This window comes from Ictidomys tridecemlineatus, chromosome 1 (genome assembly GCF_052094955.1).
Source record: "Ictidomys tridecemlineatus isolate mIctTri1 chromosome 1, mIctTri1.hap1, whole genome shotgun sequence".
NCBI lineage: Eukaryota > Metazoa > Chordata > Mammalia > Rodentia > Sciuridae > Ictidomys > Ictidomys tridecemlineatus.
Window position 1 is genome coordinate 46,317,905 of NC_135477.1, and position 20,319 is coordinate 46,338,223.

General features: G+C 41.9%; 1 protein-coding gene across 14 annotated transcripts in view; it reads right to left on the reverse strand.

The window, feature by feature from the left end:
* Positions 1-20,319, reverse strand: part of Lrmda (leucine rich melanocyte differentiation associated) — a 994,383-nt gene that overhangs the window by 91,283 nt on the left and 882,781 nt on the right. For 2 of the 14 annotated variants that reach the window (XM_078039713.1, XM_078039721.1), the window contains exon 7: positions 7,353-7,387. The exons of the other annotated variants lie outside the window; for them this stretch is intronic. In XM_078039713.1, the coding sequence (XP_077895839.1) occupies positions 7,368-7,387 (20 nt within the window). In that variant the 3' untranslated portion in view covers positions 7,353-7,367. The remainder of the gene's footprint in view (positions 1-7,352; positions 7,388-20,319) is intronic. 14 annotated transcript variants of the gene reach the window in all.

Genomic DNA, 20,319 nt, shown 5'->3' on the forward strand with positions numbered 1-20,319 from the left:
CCCACAGATGGAATTAATCTAAGAGTTTGCACAATGAAAGAGAAAATTGGAGAATAGGAAGATAATATCGAGGAAGTAAATTCTGATTATAGAACTGAGATATAATAAGATGAATAAAAAAAAACAGTGTGAGAGAGAGAATTAAGAGGTTGGAGTCTCCAAATTACATTTAATAAGATTTCCAGAATAAGGGCACTTAGGGAATACTGGGAAGAAATTTAAAGAGATAGCAATAGAGAACATTTCTCTAACTGAAGAAAATGCTAAAGTTTCACACTTAAGGCTCACGTTAACTACAAATTAGTACGTAGGAAAATTCACTGCAAAACTGGTCTGGCCAAAGGGCTATGTGTCACTTCTTAGCAAAGGCATAAAAAAATGGACTATAAGTTTCCCTGAGGTCTTTTCCTTGTAGCTCTAAGCTGCCTTTTCTGGAGATGAGAATAGCCTGATTTTGAGTCACCCTATCAATGGTGAGTCACATGATACCTAGATGACATTGCACAAGACTTTCATTGTGTCAACAACCTATGAGGTTTGGAATTACTTGTTACCTGCTTAACCTGACTAATAAAAACTCTTTTGTGGGAAACACATAGATACAAAACATCAGGAATGCCAGGTATGGTGGTGCATACCTGTAATCCCAGTGGCTCAGGAGGCTGAGTCAGGAGGATTGCAAGTTCAGGCAGTCTCAGCAAAAGCAAGGTGCTAAGCAATTCAGTGAGACCCTGTCTCTAAATAAAATACAAAATAGGCCTGGAGATGTGGCTCAGTGATCAAGTGCCCAAGTTAAATCCCTTGTACCCCGCCCCCCCCCCCAAAGAAAACATCAGGAATAGCACAAATTTGGAAGATTAAGCAGTACACTTAGCCATCTTGACATAAAGATAGCCATAGAACTCTTCTTCCAAGTAGTAGACTTTCCTCTGTTCATTCATACTTTTTGAGTTCTACATTGTTCTAGAGTCTGAGGTATAGTACTGATTGAAAGAGTCAAAATCCTTATGTTTATGGAAGGATTCTACCAAGGAAGAACGAGTGCTATAACAAAATGTGTCAGATACTGGTAAAGATAATGAAGGCGTAGGGGTGTTTGGGAGTACTTTATTAAACAGGGTAACCAGGAAAGCCATTTCTGACAAGAAAGACCTTTCAAAGGGACTGAATAAAATAAGGCAGCAAGATGTACAGACTTTAATGCCAGTTAAGTACCTTAAAGGCCCTGAGGCAGCAGTAAGTGACTTGGGGTGGCAGGTAGAGGTAAGAAGAAGTGGGAAGAACATATTTGTGGTAATATAGGATAAGAGAACTAGATCATCAGGTACCTTAAAGGTCATGGCAAAGCCTAGGGATTTTACTCTGGAAGAAATGGGAAGCTTTCGAAGGGTTGTAGCCAGTGACATAGTTTGACTAATGTATCTGAAGGATGATTCTAGCTGCTGGTGAGTATGGAAGCTTCTAAGAGAGCAGAAGCAGTTCTGTGGCCACTATATTAGGCAGGCAGTACAGTCCTGGTGTCAGCTGTGGAAATGGATCCAATGTCAGATTCAGGCTACACCTTGGAGGCAGTCAACTGGACATAGTGATAGACTGCATGTCTACATGACAAAAAAAAAATTAAAGATGATTCTAGATCTTTGGCCTCATAGAAAGCAGCATTGCATTTTGTGAAATGAGAAAAAACTATGGAAGAAGCAAATTGGGAGCTGAAGGAAACCAAAGAGGGTTATTTTTAAAAGCATTATTTTTAAGCAAACATCATACATTTGGGAAAATTTGCCAGGTGTAAGGCACAAAGAATCCCTCAAAAATTTTCAAAGAATCAATACCAAACAGACTATATGATCACATGAAATTAAATTAGAAACCAATAATAAAAGAACAAGAAAATACCATGGTTTAGAAACCAAAAAGCAAATTCCTAAATGACTTATGAATTAGAAAGGAAATTCTCATGAAAATAACAAAATATTTAGAATGAAAAATGTCCAAGAATAAGTGCAAAACTTTGAGATATAGTTAAAATAGTCCTTGCAGAGAAACACGTGAACCAGAAGTGGATTTATTTTAAACTTAAATGGCAGAGTAAATAAACCAAACTACAAATCAGAAAGGCAAAAGAACAGAGTGAATCCACAGAGAGTAGAAGGAAAGAAAGAGCCCCAATTAATCAATTAGAAATATAAAAATAAACCCATAAAAGATAGTTCTTTCAAAAGAATAATCAAACTCATATACTTCAAACATGTGTGATTAAGAAGTCAAGAACACAGAAACAAATAATAAAAACAAAATTCCAGAAGATACCTACTTTGAAAAAAAGAAAAAGTCTAAGTACATTAAGCATTAGAAAGGAAGGAAGGAAAATAAAAACTACTCTCAAACGGTCTCCAAATTGGAAATTGTTGTATCAACTTTGGAAAACAATTTAGAACATAATAGATTATAATGGATCTCTAAGAAGACCTATTTTAGATATAAAATCTTAAAAAAAAAAAAGAAAAGAAAACTCCACATCTCTGTACCACAAGATGGATTCCCATGGTTGTACAATGCAGCTTTATTCACAACAGCAAAAAATTTGGAAATGACCACCTGTACAGGAATCAACACATGAACTGCATTATATTCCTATGATGTAATACTCCACAGCATTAACAATGAATGAACTCTGTGTACATACAATAACACAGACAGTTCTCAAAATACACATTATCGATCGAATAAAATCCAGCTGTCAAAAATATAGTATCACACTATTATAATAATTTTAAAAGCACTAAAATAATGCCCCTATTTGTTTATGGCTATATCAACATCTATGCAGTAAAAGGATAAAAATGGAGGGGATACCCAGCTGTTACAGGACAATATTTGCTTTCAGGCAGTAATATAGGGGAATAGGACTAGTGAATGGGAGGAACTTCATTTTTTCCCCCTAAATATTTCATTGCTTAATAAAAGTTATCTGAAGTCAACATGATAAAATGTTAACACTTTTTCATATACAGGGTAGAAACATGAGTAACTTTCATTACATTTTCCTCTGTGCTTTAAAAAAAAAAAATGTTCAAAGAAAAAGCAAACACACACAACCTTTTCTTGCTTCCCTTAGCTCCAAGCTGTCACTAGCCTGTCCTTGGGAATGTAGCAAGTCTTAAATTTGATCCTTGGCAGGAATGGAATAAGATATTACCCAAGGAGGGACCCTGACTTAAACCTCTCCCTCTGTATAGTCTCACCAATCTTCTTTGTTGAATTCACTTCCTGAAGAACAAATCCCATCTATATTTCCGAGGCTCTCCCACTGGGCAGCTGGAACGATAGAAGCTAGAGTAAGGCCTTGATTAACTCTGGCAAATGAAGAATTTACTCCTGGGCATGTGTCCTGAGTTTGGGGAACAGACAAATAAACATCCTCCATGACCTGCATCTGCAGGGCTGGAAGCAGACCTCTGTGGGAGGAAGAGTCTTGAAGAAAATCTCTCGCTTCAGAATGGGAACCTGTTCTTGCCAAGATCCCAAGGCAAACAGCATCGCTGCTTAGGTGCCAGCAGAGACCTTTCCTAAAAGCAGGCTCAGAAACCGAGCCAGTGGACTCAATTTCTCTCACCCTTAACTGCCACAGCCAAGCCCAACAACTGGGAAAATGATCATCCCTGCCTATAGTAGGAGAGAAACTGACGACAACAACTATTGGGATATCAGTCTTCTGTCCTGCATTGTTCACAAATTCCAAAGGTAAATTATCCTAGATCAACTACCAAGTCACAGAGGAAAGGGAGTTAGTTATTCCTGGCACATGGGTGCCTTTGAGAAGTGTCTTGTTCCACCAAGCTCTGTCCTTTGTAGGCATTGTTGTGATTCACCATTATGGTTTCTGCATTAAGCTTAATAATTTTATGAGAACTAAGTGAAGTAAATCTCCACTTGTGTTCACCCAAAAAAAGAAAGGGAAATCACAAGAAAGTAGAGATGATTGCACCTCCCTTCAAAAAGCAAAATATTCTACAGAAGACAAACAAATACCAAAAGGTTGACTCATTACATGAAGGTTGCCTCAGAAGTTCGGCAAATAAGATTATAGAAATTCTTAGGAATATTTCTAAAAGAAAAATCAACTGAATAGAAAGAGAGGTCAGGTTGTTCTCTTGGACATGTTAGGGTTAAAAACATAAGGAGAAGCAGATTTGTGAGAAAAAAAAAATGTAAAATACCTGGTATGAGAGTTACATGACTGGAGTTCAATAGTTCTCAGTCCCTCGACCCCAGATTCAGGTACTTTTTTCCTTTCATTATTTCATTGTATTAAACATTTTTTGACAGATAATAATTATTTTCTTACAGAATGCCAAGAGATAGTGTAAATAATCACAGAATTATTCTACATGTCAAACTAGAAATTCTTTGAGTACAAAAGATTTACACCAAACTAGGACTTAGATGAACATGGGGATTTTCATCAGAGCTATTGAATTAAAAATAACTATTTGTCTAAATCAATGTTTTGCATGAACAAACTTTGTCCAGTGGGATTTGGGAACAGCTTTCCACCATGTTTCTGGTTGACCAAGGCAGAGATGAACCAGGCTGGTAATTGGGAGGTAACTACTAAGACCATGGTACCACCAATCACGGTGCCACATGAATTCACCACTACTTTTTGAGTCTAGAAAAAATGACCAATAAGACTTAGACGATTATTTGAGTCACAAAATAAAGATGGGAAGCCTAATTTAGGTTAAATAAGAACCAGGCATGGCACATGTGTAAAGTTTAAGGAGCTTTGGGAAGCAGAACAAGAGGAGGTACAGAACTGGGGAGAGGAATGGGACAGGAGTAGAGGGCCACTTCCCATGGGAGTGGGCTGGAGAGGCCAGCAATACCTACCCTTCAATCCTGAAGCCTTTCTGGTACTAGAAGATTTTAGGGTTAATCTTTATTGGTATACGTGTACCATATGGAAGATGGTGCTTTAGGTTTTTGGCCTGGGTGTGTTAGTTGTTTTTAATTTGAACATTGTTCTCTTATTATTTGGTGAATAGTTTTCATCCCCTGTGAATTAGATATTATTGGCATTCCCATGGTATAGACGACGCAACTGTGATACTTGAAGGGATATTAATTTCCACGAGGCCTCAGAGATAGTGAGTGGGAAGATGAGGATGATGGATAAAATTGGCCATGCAGTTATTGGTTGTCACTCTGTCTCCTGAAGCTGGGAGAGACTGAGCAGCGTGTTCCATTTGTCTTAGAAACGGAGTCCAGTTGACTTGATTTCCCTCAGCCTTAACTGCCATAGCAAAATCTGAAGTCAGAGAGAGAGAGAGAGAGAGATAGAGAAGGAGTAAGAGAAAGAGAGAGAGAAGGAGTGAGAGAGAGAGAGACCTTTAAAAGATGAAAGAACCACCCCACAATATAACTCATGCACCATCTCGTGTGTGCTCCCCTCCTCTGTAAATAATGAAGAAGCTGTTGATGGGAGGAAGGAAGGCACGTGGAGGATTTACCAGGGAGAAGGGATATGAGAAGAAAAGATTCTAAGGTTGGTTTATTATGAGCCCAGTCAATTATAAGCAGCACATTTTGACACCACTGTAAATAATACACTCTGTCAGAGTCAGCTGATGGAGATTTTCTGTTCAATATATTGTCATAGACACATGATGAAGGGGAGACGTTGGATGGCATATGCAGTACACAGGAATAAATATGTGAATAATCTCACAGGCTTTGAGACTTCCAAATACTAACTATGACAGATATGAACCACAGTGCATTCCCATCCTAAAACTATGGGACTAATGATGATAAGTTGAACAGTGTAATATCCATCTTTACAGTGTACAGCTGGATCTGAGGGTTATGCTTGAAGGGACATCATTTGACCTGGCCTATTTCCAGTCATGTAATAATGAGAAGCATTTAACTGGGTCAAATGCAATGTTAGAGCTAAAAGGGATCTGAAATCATCCACCACTCCACCCCACTCCCATTGCAGAAATGAGGGAAATCAGACTAAGTGAAGTTAATTGCCTTGTCCAAGATCAGTTACAAAGGCAGTTACAGACAGTTCTCCTGAACTCAGCGAAACTAAGAAAGAGCTGACCTAATTTGTGTGCAGACCAGGTAGTAGGGAAAGGGAGGCTATTTTTGTGTGACAGGTAATACTCCCGATTTTTTTTTTTAAGCCACATCTTGAGTCATAACAACAGCAGCTTATTTACTTGGTAATTGGAAATGATATATATTACCATTCAGTCAATTTGTCCACAGATGATAGGATTCATCCCATTTAGTCAGGATTGATACCATCTAAATCTTACACAGCCAGAGAACTTTGCTCAGCGTCCAACAGGCCTTCCAGACTATGCCACTGTCCCCGCCCTCAGTCCACAGGCACTGTCTCCCATGACCTGCATCACTGGTTCAGACTGCACTGCTTCTCTCTGTAAGTTAACCACCTTCTAGAGAGTCAATGACTTCAGCCTAATGAAGGTAGCCCAGGAGCCCCCAAAATGGCAGTGAACTCAAATGCTTTACTCCCAAATTAGGATTAGAAATTCTGGTGGGCAGTGAAGAACATTTTAGGGACCTCCCCAAGGGATTCTTTGGTACCCCTACAGTTTGACAACCACTGCCTTCTGTCCAGTGTTCCTTCAGAAGACATGATGCTAGCTGCTCTTCTGCCTTTGAGATTTTTAGACATCAAGATCTTTGAGAAAGAACTCCGAAAGACACACCGTCCACCTGCATCAACCAAGGGGACTGTCACTGCTACTGTTCATCTCCACTGGTACCTCTAAGATGCACTGGGTAAGGTCATGATGCTTTGAGAGCCTGCACTCATCAGGGAGGGTCAATGGACACTTCTGACCCTCTGGTCTAATCCTGAGGTTGCTCAGGGGCTTAGTCTTGTGGGTCACACTCCCTTGAACATGAGTAGGGAACTCACTAAGTCATTTCTAAACTTTCTAGAAAATTTTATGTCCAGATTTCTAAAGAGACAGTATCTGTCCCTTGCATTGGCTGAGGTCACACCTTCTGCTGGACCCTCTCTGTGCTCAGGACTGAGCAGAAGAAGAAAATAGTATCCCTGAACCAGAAGAACTCATCATACATGAGCAACGCACTCCAAACCCAACCACAGCCCAGGCAAAGAGTGTGCGATTGACTCTAAGTAGCAAAAATCATGGCTGTATTAGAAAACACCTGAACATCACATATTTCAATGGCACAGATCTCCCCTTCAGCATTTTTGCTTCACAAAACCTTCCAACCAATTAAAATAAAAAATCCTGACTTTGGGGCTCACAAGTCATTTTTCTTTTTAAGAGTCTGAAATCTACCTGTGTGCTTCTGTGTCACAAAGATGGTATTAGACCTGGAGAAAAAAAAAATGTATGTTTGTCAGACTCATATTTAATTTAGGCAAAATAGTAATGGACTAAGTAGCCCCAAATTAATTTCACTCATGTTTATATCAACAAAATCAAATACTAAGTTCAAATACCAAGCATTTATCCTGAACTTAATCTATTTCAACTTTTCATCACAGTTTATTTAAGCTTAATTTTGACAAGTGAGTTTATGTACATATGGCAGGTATCCACATACCCATTGTCTAAATATATATCTACCAATTGCCAGAAAATTGACAAACTTTATTTTAAAAAAACTACATGTTTCTGTCATCCAAAAGCCATCTGAATGCACATTAACATATACATTTGAATTCAAATGTATGAAACAGCATGAGAAATAGCTTTCTTAACTCCACAGTAATAAAGAATCAAGAAACAGATATTTTTTCAATTTCTTCCCATTACATTTTATGTCCACATTTAGATGTATCTGGGAAGATCTCTAAACTGACATCACTGTGAGAGGCCCCTGGGATTCACAAATATCATTTCCATGACACTCAGAAAACTGGGGGGAAAGAGGAAAATGTGAGCGGCGATAAATTGGAGCTAATCTCTTTCTGCCACAACCTGAAATGATACTTGGCCAGGTAATCTCCCCATCCTCCACGCTGTAATAAGAGCTTGTCTCTCTCTCCCAGATGCCCAACCCGAGTACTGGTATCTCCCCCAAAAGCTTGTACTAGAAATTTCCTAACAGGATTCCAAAGCTCTGGGAAAAGAAAAAAAAAAATAATTCTGTAATGCAATAAACATTGTAAGTTTAAAGAAAAAGCAGACCTTCGTGTTTGAGGCCTGCAATATATAACAGAAATAATGGATTCTTTCGGGTCATAAAGCTCAACCAACTGTAAAACACACAGAGTCTCTGAATAGGAGCCTCTGAGCCTTCTAGACCCTCTATTCAGAGTGTTTTGAAGGTGTCAAACCTGGCCCTGCCCTTCTGCGTACTCACGTCCAGACCTGAACATGCAGAGTGGTGCCCGGGTGCCCGGGCCCGCCACACCATCACACTTCATGGCTTTAGACACAGGCGACCTCAAGGACAACACCGTTTTGCATTAGGGAAATTGAAGCTCCATTAGGAACGGACACATCCTTGTAAATGGGCAAACTCTAAACAGCCAAAGCTCCTCAGTTTACTCCTCTGGAAATAAATGACAAAGCCCGACTCATAGCTGTCACGAGCATCAAATAAAATCAGGACTGACCCAGAGTAAGTGTCCGTGATTATCACCATTAGAAATTTAGTCCAATAAGCATTCAAATGCAGGGAAGGAAAGGTGACAAATGCAACCATTCTGTTTTTCCCATGGCTCCGTCTAGAAGGATTTTCTGCTTCTGGGGCTGTCACACTTTCTGGCCCTTTTTGTGCCTTGGTCCTGATGTCACTAGATCCTGTGCATCCTCATAGCTTGTTGTTCTGACTTGTTCTATTTGTGCTTGCTATTGTCCTCACTAGAGTCACACCATCAGAGTTCATGGATCACAGTCTACTCAGGTCCCCTGGTCCCAGAGAAACCTGCCCAGAACTTTGAGCACAGTAGAACTTCCCTGCGTATTTCCTGGGGCGCAAAATGAAAGGGAAACAAGCAGAAAAATAAAACGAAGGTATTGGAAGACTCTTTCCACTTATCTTGGCTCTGGCAACAAATATCTCTTTAACCTTGGAAAAGTCACTTAATTTCTTTGGACATCAGTTTCCTCATCTGTAAAGATAATCTCCAATTTCCTTTGCTGTTCAAAAATTCTATAACTTGAAGAAAAACAGCTGCACAAGGGTTCTTCATTATCTGCTCTGCTAAGCTGTCAGAGCAGAGGAATGAGACCAGCTGAGCTGGGGGTCAGTCGCTTGGTCTAACCTATAAAATTCAAATTTCTTCTGTTTCCTTCAGCTGTTCTTACTTGTCCTGTTTTCTTTCCTTAGACTGAAGTTCAAGGTGATGAGCCCATTGCTATGATTAAAACACCACTAACACCACCTGGCCTGTGTCATCACTATCCTACGTGGAAGGAATCACAAGCTCAGTCCACGAAGAGCAGAAGATGTGTTTAGAAGCCAGTAAACGGCTGTTTAAGGCGGGAGAAGAATGGGCAGAACAGGTGGGTAAAGAGAGCATGAGGGTGGGCCCGGCTGGCTCTGGTTGTGCCTCTCCTAGGAAAGCCCCGTCCATCTGACAAGTTGAAGCCCTGGCGAGATTTATGACTTTCCTAAACTCAATCAGAACAGAGCCTGTTCTGACCTGCAGAAGGTCACTCAACTGTATTGAATATTTGTCAGCCTTCCATGGCCAAAGATAAAGTGAGTGAATATCTCAGGCAGATTTAGCAACCTCCCTGTTTATCCCTGGAAACGGTGACTGTCCATCTGGGCACCAGAGCACAGGGGCATTTCTTCCCCTTTCTGGGCACAGAGGCTGTTCATACACACAGGACCTGTGGCACCTCCTTGACAGCTAGTGGCCTGACACTGTCACTCAGCAGCTTGTGTCTCAAGAAGCAAATGAAGACCCACCCTGCTTGTCCCGCTCCTTGTAGGAGGGTCCACTCTGAAAGGCAGCAAAAGCAAAGACAGCAGGATGTAGTGTCCACGCTGCAGTCGGACCCTCCTGGGTACCCCAGGGCCTTGCCTGAACTACAAGGGACCCAGGTCTCCACAGATACCCTGAGAGGGGATCACAACTTGCCCTTACTTTCCTCACTTTGCCCTTACTTTCCTCACCATCACAACCTAACAGCCACCGAGCCTTTTCTAAAGGAGCTGCTTTGTCATTTAAAGCATTACTGTTCTCTGTTTTGTCACTGAGCATTTGGGGAAGTGGAAACTAACCTCCATTTCACAGCCTCTCTGCTCATTTGCCTCCAAAGGAGATCACAAGAAACACTCTCTGGTAGCATAGAGGCACCAGGGTGGGTACCCAGCATATCCAAGGCTCCTTGTGGCACACAGACAGATAGGATGCTGGAATACAATTGAAACCTAGCTTTTTCTTTTATTTCTAGAGTAACAGATGGGATTACAGTAAAAACCGGGGGAATTAATATTCTAGAAGTCAAAGCATTTGCTTAGTTCATCCAGTTTCTCCCAAACCTAACAATCCAACTGGAGAAGGCTCTCTCTGTTCCATCTTTCATCATCATGGCCATTGCTAGAATGATGACAGTTAGAAGGACCTGGGAGAGGAAATCTCCATTCCTGAATTCTGCTTCTGGATAATGGCTGTTGAGTCCTGGTGTGGCCTGATGAACCCATGACCCAAGGCCAACCCTCTGTGAGGAGGGTGCTTTGCTCGTGTGTGTGAACATCATTCACCTTCAAGGTGAGTGGGCGATGTCTACACAGGCTCCCAACAGAAGGAAGCGGGACATGGAAAATGTAATCAGGGGCTGACCTGGGCATTCAATCTTTTTGATTTTTTTTCTGCAGTGAGCCTCTTGGGACAGAAAGGTAAAGTGCTTGATATATGAAACCCCTCTTGACTCAGTCATGGGTGGTCTGTCCAGCCCCCAGGGAAGACTCTCCCCTCTTCTCTGAGAAGGACCCCTAGACTACAGCAGCCTCAGCTCACATCATGTTCTAGGGGTCTGAGTGGATTCAGGCTGCTTCTCAGGCCCCACGGAAGAGAGACTAAGGGTGAGGACCCTTGGTGGGCCTACGCCTCAATGTTGGAAGGACCTTCTCAGTCTGATCCAGGGTCAAGTCACGGTTCTGCCAGTGCTTGCTTGTGTGGCCCAGAGGGTCCACTTCACTTTCTTTAGAGCCTTGTTTGTTCTCACTTGCAAAGTGAGGGGCTTGGACCAGAACATTCCCATTTCCTTTGCAAGTAAATGCTAGGCGCCATCCTTCTTTCCTTGAGAAATGGAAATAGATGTGTAGCATAGATGGTTCTTCATTAATGTATAAAATTGAACAGACTACCAGAGAATGGGCCAGTCCATGGCACAGAAAGATAGAGAGGGCGCCATGCAGGTTGTGTCTCATGAGAATTTTAAGAGCAAGAAGGGTCTATGTATTATTTTTCTCTAGAAACCCAACACCTAACACAGTATTTGGATACCGGGAATATAAAAGATTTGTTTGATTAAGCCAGAAATGAATGAAAAACTAAAAAGTCAGGCAGAAACTTAACACTGAATGTCAGGTGTGTGTGTGTGTGTGTGTGTGTGTGTGTGTGTGTGTACAGGCATAAACACACACACATAAACATATATCTGTGTGACTTAGCACATATCACTTAGTACCCAACACTGATTGTCTCTTTCTTAAATTAGGTGGTGAACTCTTTGAGGATAAAGATCTTATCTTGTTCATTGCTGTGTCCTGAGCATCTAGCCAGAGCTTGGGCAATGGTAATTATTCCGTGGAGTTTATTGGATGGATGGGTGCAAAGATGGGTAGATTGGTGTGTTAATCAAGTGGTAATCGGCAGTTTGTGAAATATCCCACATAATCTCAATTCTCATTGTCCCACAAATAAAATAGAAAGAAGCAATCCTGAATCTTTTTTATCCAGCTTTGGGGGGTAGTAGGGAGAAAAACAAAAGGAATGAAGAGAGAAAGGGAAGAAGGAAGGAGAGAGGAGAGGAATGCAGAGGGTGGCGAGGAGAGAGACTAACTGGCTGATTCAATCTGTAACAAAACCCAAGAAAAGGCAAAACTCTTTTTCAGTGGGCAGAAAGGGAAGCCTATTCAGGGTTCCCCATAATTAGGGCACTGATATTTTCAAGTAAGAAGATATTAATGTTCTAGGATGTGAAAAGATGTGGGGAAAAAAAACAGTACAGGAGATGAGAAGGCAACAGTTACCAAGTAAATGAATTATGCAAAGAAATGAATTACATTTCTTACTCTTCTGTTAATAATCCTTTAGGATTTTAATTTTTATGTTTTTAAAGAGTCTTATGTCCTCAGCAAGGTGAGGTGGCGTAGAATAATAATAAGCTTAAGCATCAACCAGGCGTGTGGCTTGGGGAATTCATCAGAGGTTAGGGACTGGATTTCTGCCTTGATGTGCAAACACTCGTTTCTTACGCTGTTGCCCAAACCATCCCAGCAACACCTGTGTTCAACCCAGGACAGGGAGTTGGACTGGCTCGCTCCGAATGGGTGAGAATCTGATCCCATGACAGATGAGAACATCTACCTGTTGATATAGGTAAAGGACAGGCTGGAGAAACCCAAGGGGTGGGGGGTGCGAAAGGACAACACAAACTAGGAACCTGATCTGTGGCCCTGGTCAGCTCTCAGGAAAGGCTATTTCTGTTTTCCCAGAGCTGTTCTTTAGAGCAGTGTTGATTACCAGATAACCAGAGCCTTTGGTCTTTCACAGAATCAACAGCTTGGCAGCCGCGAAGTGACAGGCATCAATACTAATCACACGAGCCTGTCTGTAACTGGACCCCAGGACAGGCTGCGCTACACCTGCCTGTGCAGGAAATGGAGTCCAGGCCCTCCCCCGTGGAAACCACTAACAACACTTATTAGCTGTTTCCTCGCCTGCTAAGTGGTCGGTGCCCAGTTCTGGCTCCCATTATTATATTCATTTCAGCCTGTGTCCTGTAACCCAATGCCTTTGTACTCAGGGGTGCTATGTCTGCCACCTGACAATAATTTGACAAGACACAGTGACAGAAAACAGGGAGAGGGGATAGAATAAAAGAACAAGGGATCCCAGCTGCTGTGCTGGCGTCTCCAGGCAGGGGTGCCCACCAACAAGGGTACCCTGAGCGGAGCCCAGGCCCCACTGAGGCAGCTGTCAGACCACTCAGATGCAGTGAACTGGGAAATGTCAATCTTCCTTCACTAGCCACAGACCTGTGCAAAACTACAGTGGGCTCTTCACCTGCACTGTCGACTTTATGTGACTCAGTTTGTGCTCCTCATCTCCTTCTGTTACTCTCCCAGCAATCTGTCTTCTTGCTTCTCCTTCCTGGGCTTCTGGACTACACTTTGGAGCTGTCATTGGGGTGGTGGGCATGGGTGCTACTGGCATTGGTAGTTGCTGCTCTCTTATAAACACACTTGCTACAAATGCTTAGAATACACTGTTGTCAGTGGTAGTATAGTTGTTCAAGAGACCATCTAGGGTATGTGGGAAGGGGAAGGAGACATCAAGGTGGGAGCCCCAACCCTTGGCAGCCCCTTTGTAGGCACAATGGTTTAAACAATGAGAATTCCAAAGAGTAATTTCAATGTTAGGATCCTTGATTGTCTAATAGCTGCCCTGGGCCTCATTCATCAAATTCACAAGGTGGACAAGACCTCTGACTTGCAAACCTTTTATTGAGTTTTGAGTTGGATGATATTTTCTGTTAGACACCACTGCAGACAGATGGAAAGGACTGGAAGCCAGGCTGCAGGGCCCTGGTGGCTCCACCTGCTGGGTCACTCATGTGCTCCCCTATGCCTCTGACACATCTCTTTGGAATATTTACCTGCCACAGAGTCCTGTGTGAAAACCACAGGGACAGGTAATTTCTAAGTTCCCTTCCAGCCCAAGTGTCACTTTAGGGAAGGCATAGGAGATGGGGAATGGGGAGCAGGAGGATGGGGGTTACACTATGTAGAAGGATCTTCTCTACCATTCAGTTTTCTTTTTGTCCTTGATGGCTCTAGAACTCAAGACTCAGTGGAGGTCTTGGGAAAACTGTAAGGGAGGAGGACACAAGCAGGACCCAGGCCCACACTCACTGCAGTTTGGAAAGTTCAGCTTTTATTTCTCTATAATACTGGACAGGTAAGAACATTCGAAAACAATCAACCTACATTCAAGTTGTACAAGAGGAAGTTAAGTACCAGGAACATTTCCCAAGGTATTTGGTGTATTTAGGGTCTATTATCTCTCTAATATCACCACCACCATGACCCCATTACCAAGGACAGCAGCAAATGCAAGACAGGTGTCACTCGTCATCAGCTGGAGATGATAAAATCAGGTAACATTTACAATGCCCCCATTATGTGCAACTCTAGTGATGCAATACTTACTGCAGCCCTAGGGGAAGATACTGTTTTTCCCCCTTGTTAAGAATGAGAAATCTATTGGGGTGCAGTGGCATATGCCTGTAATCCCAGTGGTTTGGGTGGCTGAGGCAGGAGGATTTTGAGCTCAAAGTCAGTCCCAGGAACTTAGTGAGGCCCTGAGCAACTCAGTGACACCCTGTCTCTAAATCAAATATCAAAAAGGGATGAGTATGTGGCTCAGAGTTAAGCACCCCTGGGTTCAATCCCTAGTACGAAAAGGAGGAGGAGGAGGAGGAGGAGGAGGAGGAGGAGGAGGAGGAGGAGGAGGAGGAGGAGGAGGAGGAGGAGCTGCTCACAGGAAGTTAAGGACCTTTCTCAAGTCTCAGAGTTGGTCATGGGAGCCAGGATTTGAACCCACACAGTCTAGCTCAAGTCTGTTCTTCATGCTACTGCTGTCTGGTGTAAAAAAAAAAAAAAAAAAAAAAAAAAGGCTGAAGTGAGAAAAGAACTGAACACTGAACGCTGTAGCCAAGGACACTGTGAAGTCAGCAGGGTCAGTTACTTCCCAGTGGCCTTAGGTCACCATTAGGTGAGCTCCTAGTTAAGCCCTTTGCGTCTCTTCTCTCTGGCACTCCCCACCGGACACGTGCTCACTCCCCAGGGCACTTGGTTATTACCTTTCTTATTCTTAAAGTACTCTGAAAATACTTAGGTCTCCCCCCACATCCAGATGTAAAGAACTGATAACAAGTTAATCTGCTTCTCTTTCCAGGGAGAGTTGTGGTTTGAAACCAGAAACCAAAGCCTTGAACTACAGAGATAAAGCTCTACTTGTAAAATTTCAACATCAGCACAGGAACAGGGATTATGAACTCCTGAAATCACCAGGGTCTTCCTGGTACCTCTGAAATCTATTCGGCGGTTTTGAATTCATTAGGAGAAAACTCTCCAGAGGGGGAAGTGGATAGAATCTTTACTCCAGATACTACTCAATGGAAAAAACATCAGAAAGTGTTGGCCTTGGATTGGTGGGGAGGTGAGGGGTTGTAGGACAATTAGGAGGTCGGGATCACTTAATGACCCTATCTGAAACTCTAAATTCTGTCCTGCCACCCTGCCATCACCCTGGATTAACATTTCCTCCAAACATTCAAGTTCCTTCTAGTTATTTATGTTTTTTTTCCTTTTACAGATTAGAGGAAACAGAAGGAAAATAAGCTCCATAACCCCAGAAGCATTCACGCTGGCTCCTATGAGAAAAGAGCAGAACTGAGGAGATGCAAAACCAGCCCCTGCTTTCACACCACTCTGTCCTGCCCGCCTGGAGAAATCACTCAGCGCCGGTAATGAGAGGATGCAGCGGCTAATTTTACACCATAAATCATAAGGCTAATACTATCACTAAAAAGTGATACCATCAGCTCCTTTCCCTTCAAGGCTGTTAGATCTCAGTCAATTACTTAGGAACAAAGATTTAAAGACTTCAGATGCCCCTTTGCCAACAAAAGATGCTTTTGTTGTTAGCTTTCTTTCCCCTTGAAAGATTCTCCAACTCCCCTGGAAGGGACCACAGTGCGTTCTCGGCATTTGTAGGAAGTGTGTTTACAAGAGAGTAGCAATTAATAGTGCCAGGCTAATAGAAATACAGGAGCCTGGGTCCCTTCCGAGCTACTGCCTGCGCTCCTCAGGTATCCTGATACAAGAGGAGAAAACACACAGAGATGGGGGAATATATACCTTGTTTCTGACATATTTCTCAAGCAGCTTAAATAGGAAACAAAATCCTACCAGGCTACAAGTTTCCAGCTGTTATGATATCATAAGATAAATTTACAGCTAGAGAAACAGCATGTTGGCTTTTATAAAGTATGGAAATATAAATGTTCCAAGTGTTAAAACTGTCCAAACAAATTAATTCAAGTAAAAATAGTTGCCTTGGGTTGGGCTCTCTTGCGCTGCCTTCTTTTTATAGAGTGAGTGAACAGGTTTTTCCTCCGTGCTGCAAGAGGGGAGGAAGCATGCTCACCTCCACGGGCAGGTACCTCGCCTGCATGTGGATGTCCACCGAGACCTGAAGCAGAGAAGGCAGGTGGCCCCTGCCCATTCCCCCACTGCCGATCTATTAATTAAAATCCCAATTTAGCCTCTTTGCCATGAAGACAGACACAGCGCGAGGGAGCGGAGGCTGGAAATCTTAACAGTGTGCTTCCATTTCCATGTTCCCTGTGAGCCAAAATGAAAAAAGAGTTTCTTTCCTCAGTGACTTTGAAAAGAATAGAGTGGTGATTAACAGCAATATTTTTTTTAATGAAACGCAACCCGTCATCCCTGTCATCTTCTGGCCATCCTCGCTTGTATGCGCCTCCCTGACAAGAGGAATAATAATGGTCATACATCACTGCTCTCCACGTCCAATCATCTAAATCTTCCTTCGCTGCAGCCTCTGAGACTCAATTACTTTATTGACATGCAATCTTCATAAGGGGAGAAATATTGGGCATGTAAGGTCACTTGGTTATGAAGACATATTATCATATTATCTGCATGAGGGTTGCAGGGCTAAGGCCTGACAGAGCTAATTATAATGGTACATGATAGAAAGCTCAGTACACATTATTCGCTCGGCTGCACTAAAGGTGAGGTAAGTCCATGACATCATGTTTTCTTTTCTTTTTTTTTTTTTTTGAGAAAATAATGCAACTTTGGCTTGGCAGCTGTAACTTTTAACTCCATAATTACTTTGAGATTTTCATAGATGATGAAAGAACTAGCTAATGGGTATAGAGATTCTGAGGAATGGAGATGGCATGGCATTCGTATGTGTGTGTGTGTGTGTTTTTGTGTGTGTGTGTGTGTGTGTGTGTGTGTGTGTGTGTGTCTGTGATTGACAGGATTCTTCCCCATCAAGGTTTCAGTCCACTCACTTCCCAGCAACTGAAATGAGAAGGACTCAAGGGAGAAAAGTAAAGGGATATAAGTGGGTCAATTTGATAAGAGAGAAAACTTCCCCTCACCCTCAATATATCCTTTCTCAGATCCATGCTTCTTTCTTTCTCTTGGCCTCATTGGCAGGGCCTTATCTTGCTAGGATTTAGCACTGTAATGTGGTTTCTTTGTTCAGGTACACCAGGTTATTTGAGCTTTCACCATCAGACCCATGCTAGGAGTTTCTTCTTTTGCTAAGATTCACACTGGTTAGTCATTCTCTTCTTTGTATCCTCAGCCCTTTTACCTACCTTGTTCACTCCAGGGATATCTCATAATGAGATGCCAAGATGCAGTTCTCTGGTGGCAATTGTGCAGAAAAGGAGAATCAAGGAAAGAAACCTGGGCCCCGCTGCTGTGTCTTCCCGCCTTTGCACAGTTAAAGAGGAGATTGGGAGGGAAATGGGTGACCGGGTCTATGACGAGTCATTATAAAGTCAAAATTAAGTGAACTCCACAGATAAACTTGAGTCAGCATCAAAGCTTAAGAACTAGATGCACAGTCTATTGTAGAAGGGTTTTATGACCTTTCAAAGATGAGGAAGGGAGCCAAATACAGTGGCGCATGCCTGTAATTCAGTGGTTTGGGAGGCTGAGGCAGGAGAACCTTAAGTGAAAGTCCAGCCTCAGCAAATGAGTGAGACTCTGTCTCAAAATACAAATTCAAAAGGATATAGTTCAGTGGTAAAGAGCTCCCAGATTAAACCCCTGGTACAAAAAGGAGGAGGAGGGGGAGGGGAGGAAGAGGAAGAAGAGAAGGAAAAAAAGAAAAGATGAGTAAAGAAGCCATTCATTCAGAACATCACTACAGTCCAGGATAGGCTGGTTTCTAGATTCTCATAGTTATCAATCACCATCTGAAGGACTAATTCAATGTAAGAGAAACCCAGCTAAAGCCATCTACCCTCTCCAAACTGCCTTAGTCTAGTAACATGAGTGTCTTAGCTCAGCCGTGACAAGCACAAAGCAGAACAAGAAATTAAGGTTTTCCAAATCCTCCCTCATTTAATACATTAGTAACTCTAACATCTAAATTCTTTGTACTAAAGGCTCATATATAATGGTGACATTGGTAACAAAGCCACAAGAGATCTAGAATTTTTTTTTCTGTACTGGAAATCAAATAATGTGATGTTGGCATTAAGTAAATTAGATGGTGATCCATGTACAATAGAAATCGTAGCTCTTTAGAGGGGAGAACTTTGAATTGATTCCCTTGGACTGTTGAGTTTACTGCACGGAATCTCCACATCTAGCATCTCAAGTGTCTTTTGAAATGTGGAGGTTGGCAGAATCCCCATTTCTACAAGGGAGATAAAATTGTAGGATCAGTACAAAGAGCACTGAGGTAAGGTTCTGAAGATTAAATATCTACTCTTCATCCAAGTAAGCATCATTCCTGCTAAAGCTCCTTAGCCCAGGCACAATCTCTCTGTATATGTTGGAGAAAATATTTGAGAAAGACAGTAAGGTACTGTGAGAAGACTCTGGGATTGCCGAATAAACAAAATGAGTTGAAAATCTGGCTACATTACTTATTGGATTCATGATCTTGAACAAATTCCATACTGCATTTGCTCCTTTGATGAAACAGGTAATGATTTCATCCACCTGGAGGGATCAGTATAAGAATTAAATTATAAGGAAGACATTTTTGCAAACAAAATGTACACGCTGAGTGGCAGTTGATGTTGCTGTTATAGCCCTAACTGTTTTACACTGTTATGCAGACCAATGCCACAGGTAAACAGACCGTGAAGAGTAAATCCCCATACCAACTCTAGGTGTGACTGTTATTCCTGCAGATCATCAGACTGGAATTGCAAACAGGAAAGCTCCTTCCTTATATTTTCAATGTCCAAATTCACCTTTGGCCATACAGAGCCATTGATATTGTCTCGGGGAACAGAAAGGAAAACTATGACAACAGATAATGCAGTAATGGAGGAGAAAATCATTGACGTCTAGAAAATGACTTCATCCAGAGGTAGGCAAGAAGCTGATGTCACAAGAGAGCCCTTCTATCTAGTTCTGCATCAGGGCATACTCTGTGGCATCTCCCCTCCAGCCCAGATCTAGCAGTCTTGGATGCATTCTTTCATCTCCTTGGGGCCTCCTATTCTGTATCTAGGAAAGTGACTCATCAATAAATATTTTAAAGAGAGAGAGAGAGAGAGAGAGAGAGAGAATTTTAATATTTATTTTTTAGTTTTCAGCAGACACAACATCTTTGTTTGTATGTGGTGCTGAGGATCGAACCCGGGCCACATGCATGCCAGGCGAGCACGCTACCACTTGAGCCACATCCCCAGCCCCTCATTTAATATTTTTTAAATATTAAAAAAAAAAAAAAAGAAAGTGACTCATGGTCATTGGCTTCTTGTAACATCTTCTAATTGTTTAGGGCCCACTGAACAAAACAGACACTGGAACAATGAGAGAAACCATTGTAGTCAAGTTAGGGCATGGCATGGAGATTTGAGTCAAGAGGAGCCTGGAATATTCTACACCAAATATCAGCCATAGGCTTGAAACAGTGCCTTTCCCTTTAGAAAGAACTTCATATTAATTAGTTTTAAAGTGATTATTTTATTTCAAACTCCTTGTTAAATGCAAAAAATTCACTGGATCAATAATCACATGCAATATTTCACATAATCCACTCAACAATCTTATAAAATGAAGGTGATTATCAAAGAAAGAATCAAGTTTAAGAGAAGCCAGATGAATTTCTCCAGGTCATGCAGCTAATAAGCGGTTCGATTTTATTTGTGAAATTCCCTATCTTCTTGGAGATTCTTGGAACTGCTATAATAAAGGAAATTCACCTCTTTGGCCTCTTGACCAGTGTCAGATAAAATGGATATGACTTTCTCAAAAGGCTTTGGGTAGGCCTGGTTTGTGGACAGGATAAAATTAATATATTTAAATTCTTCAACTCAC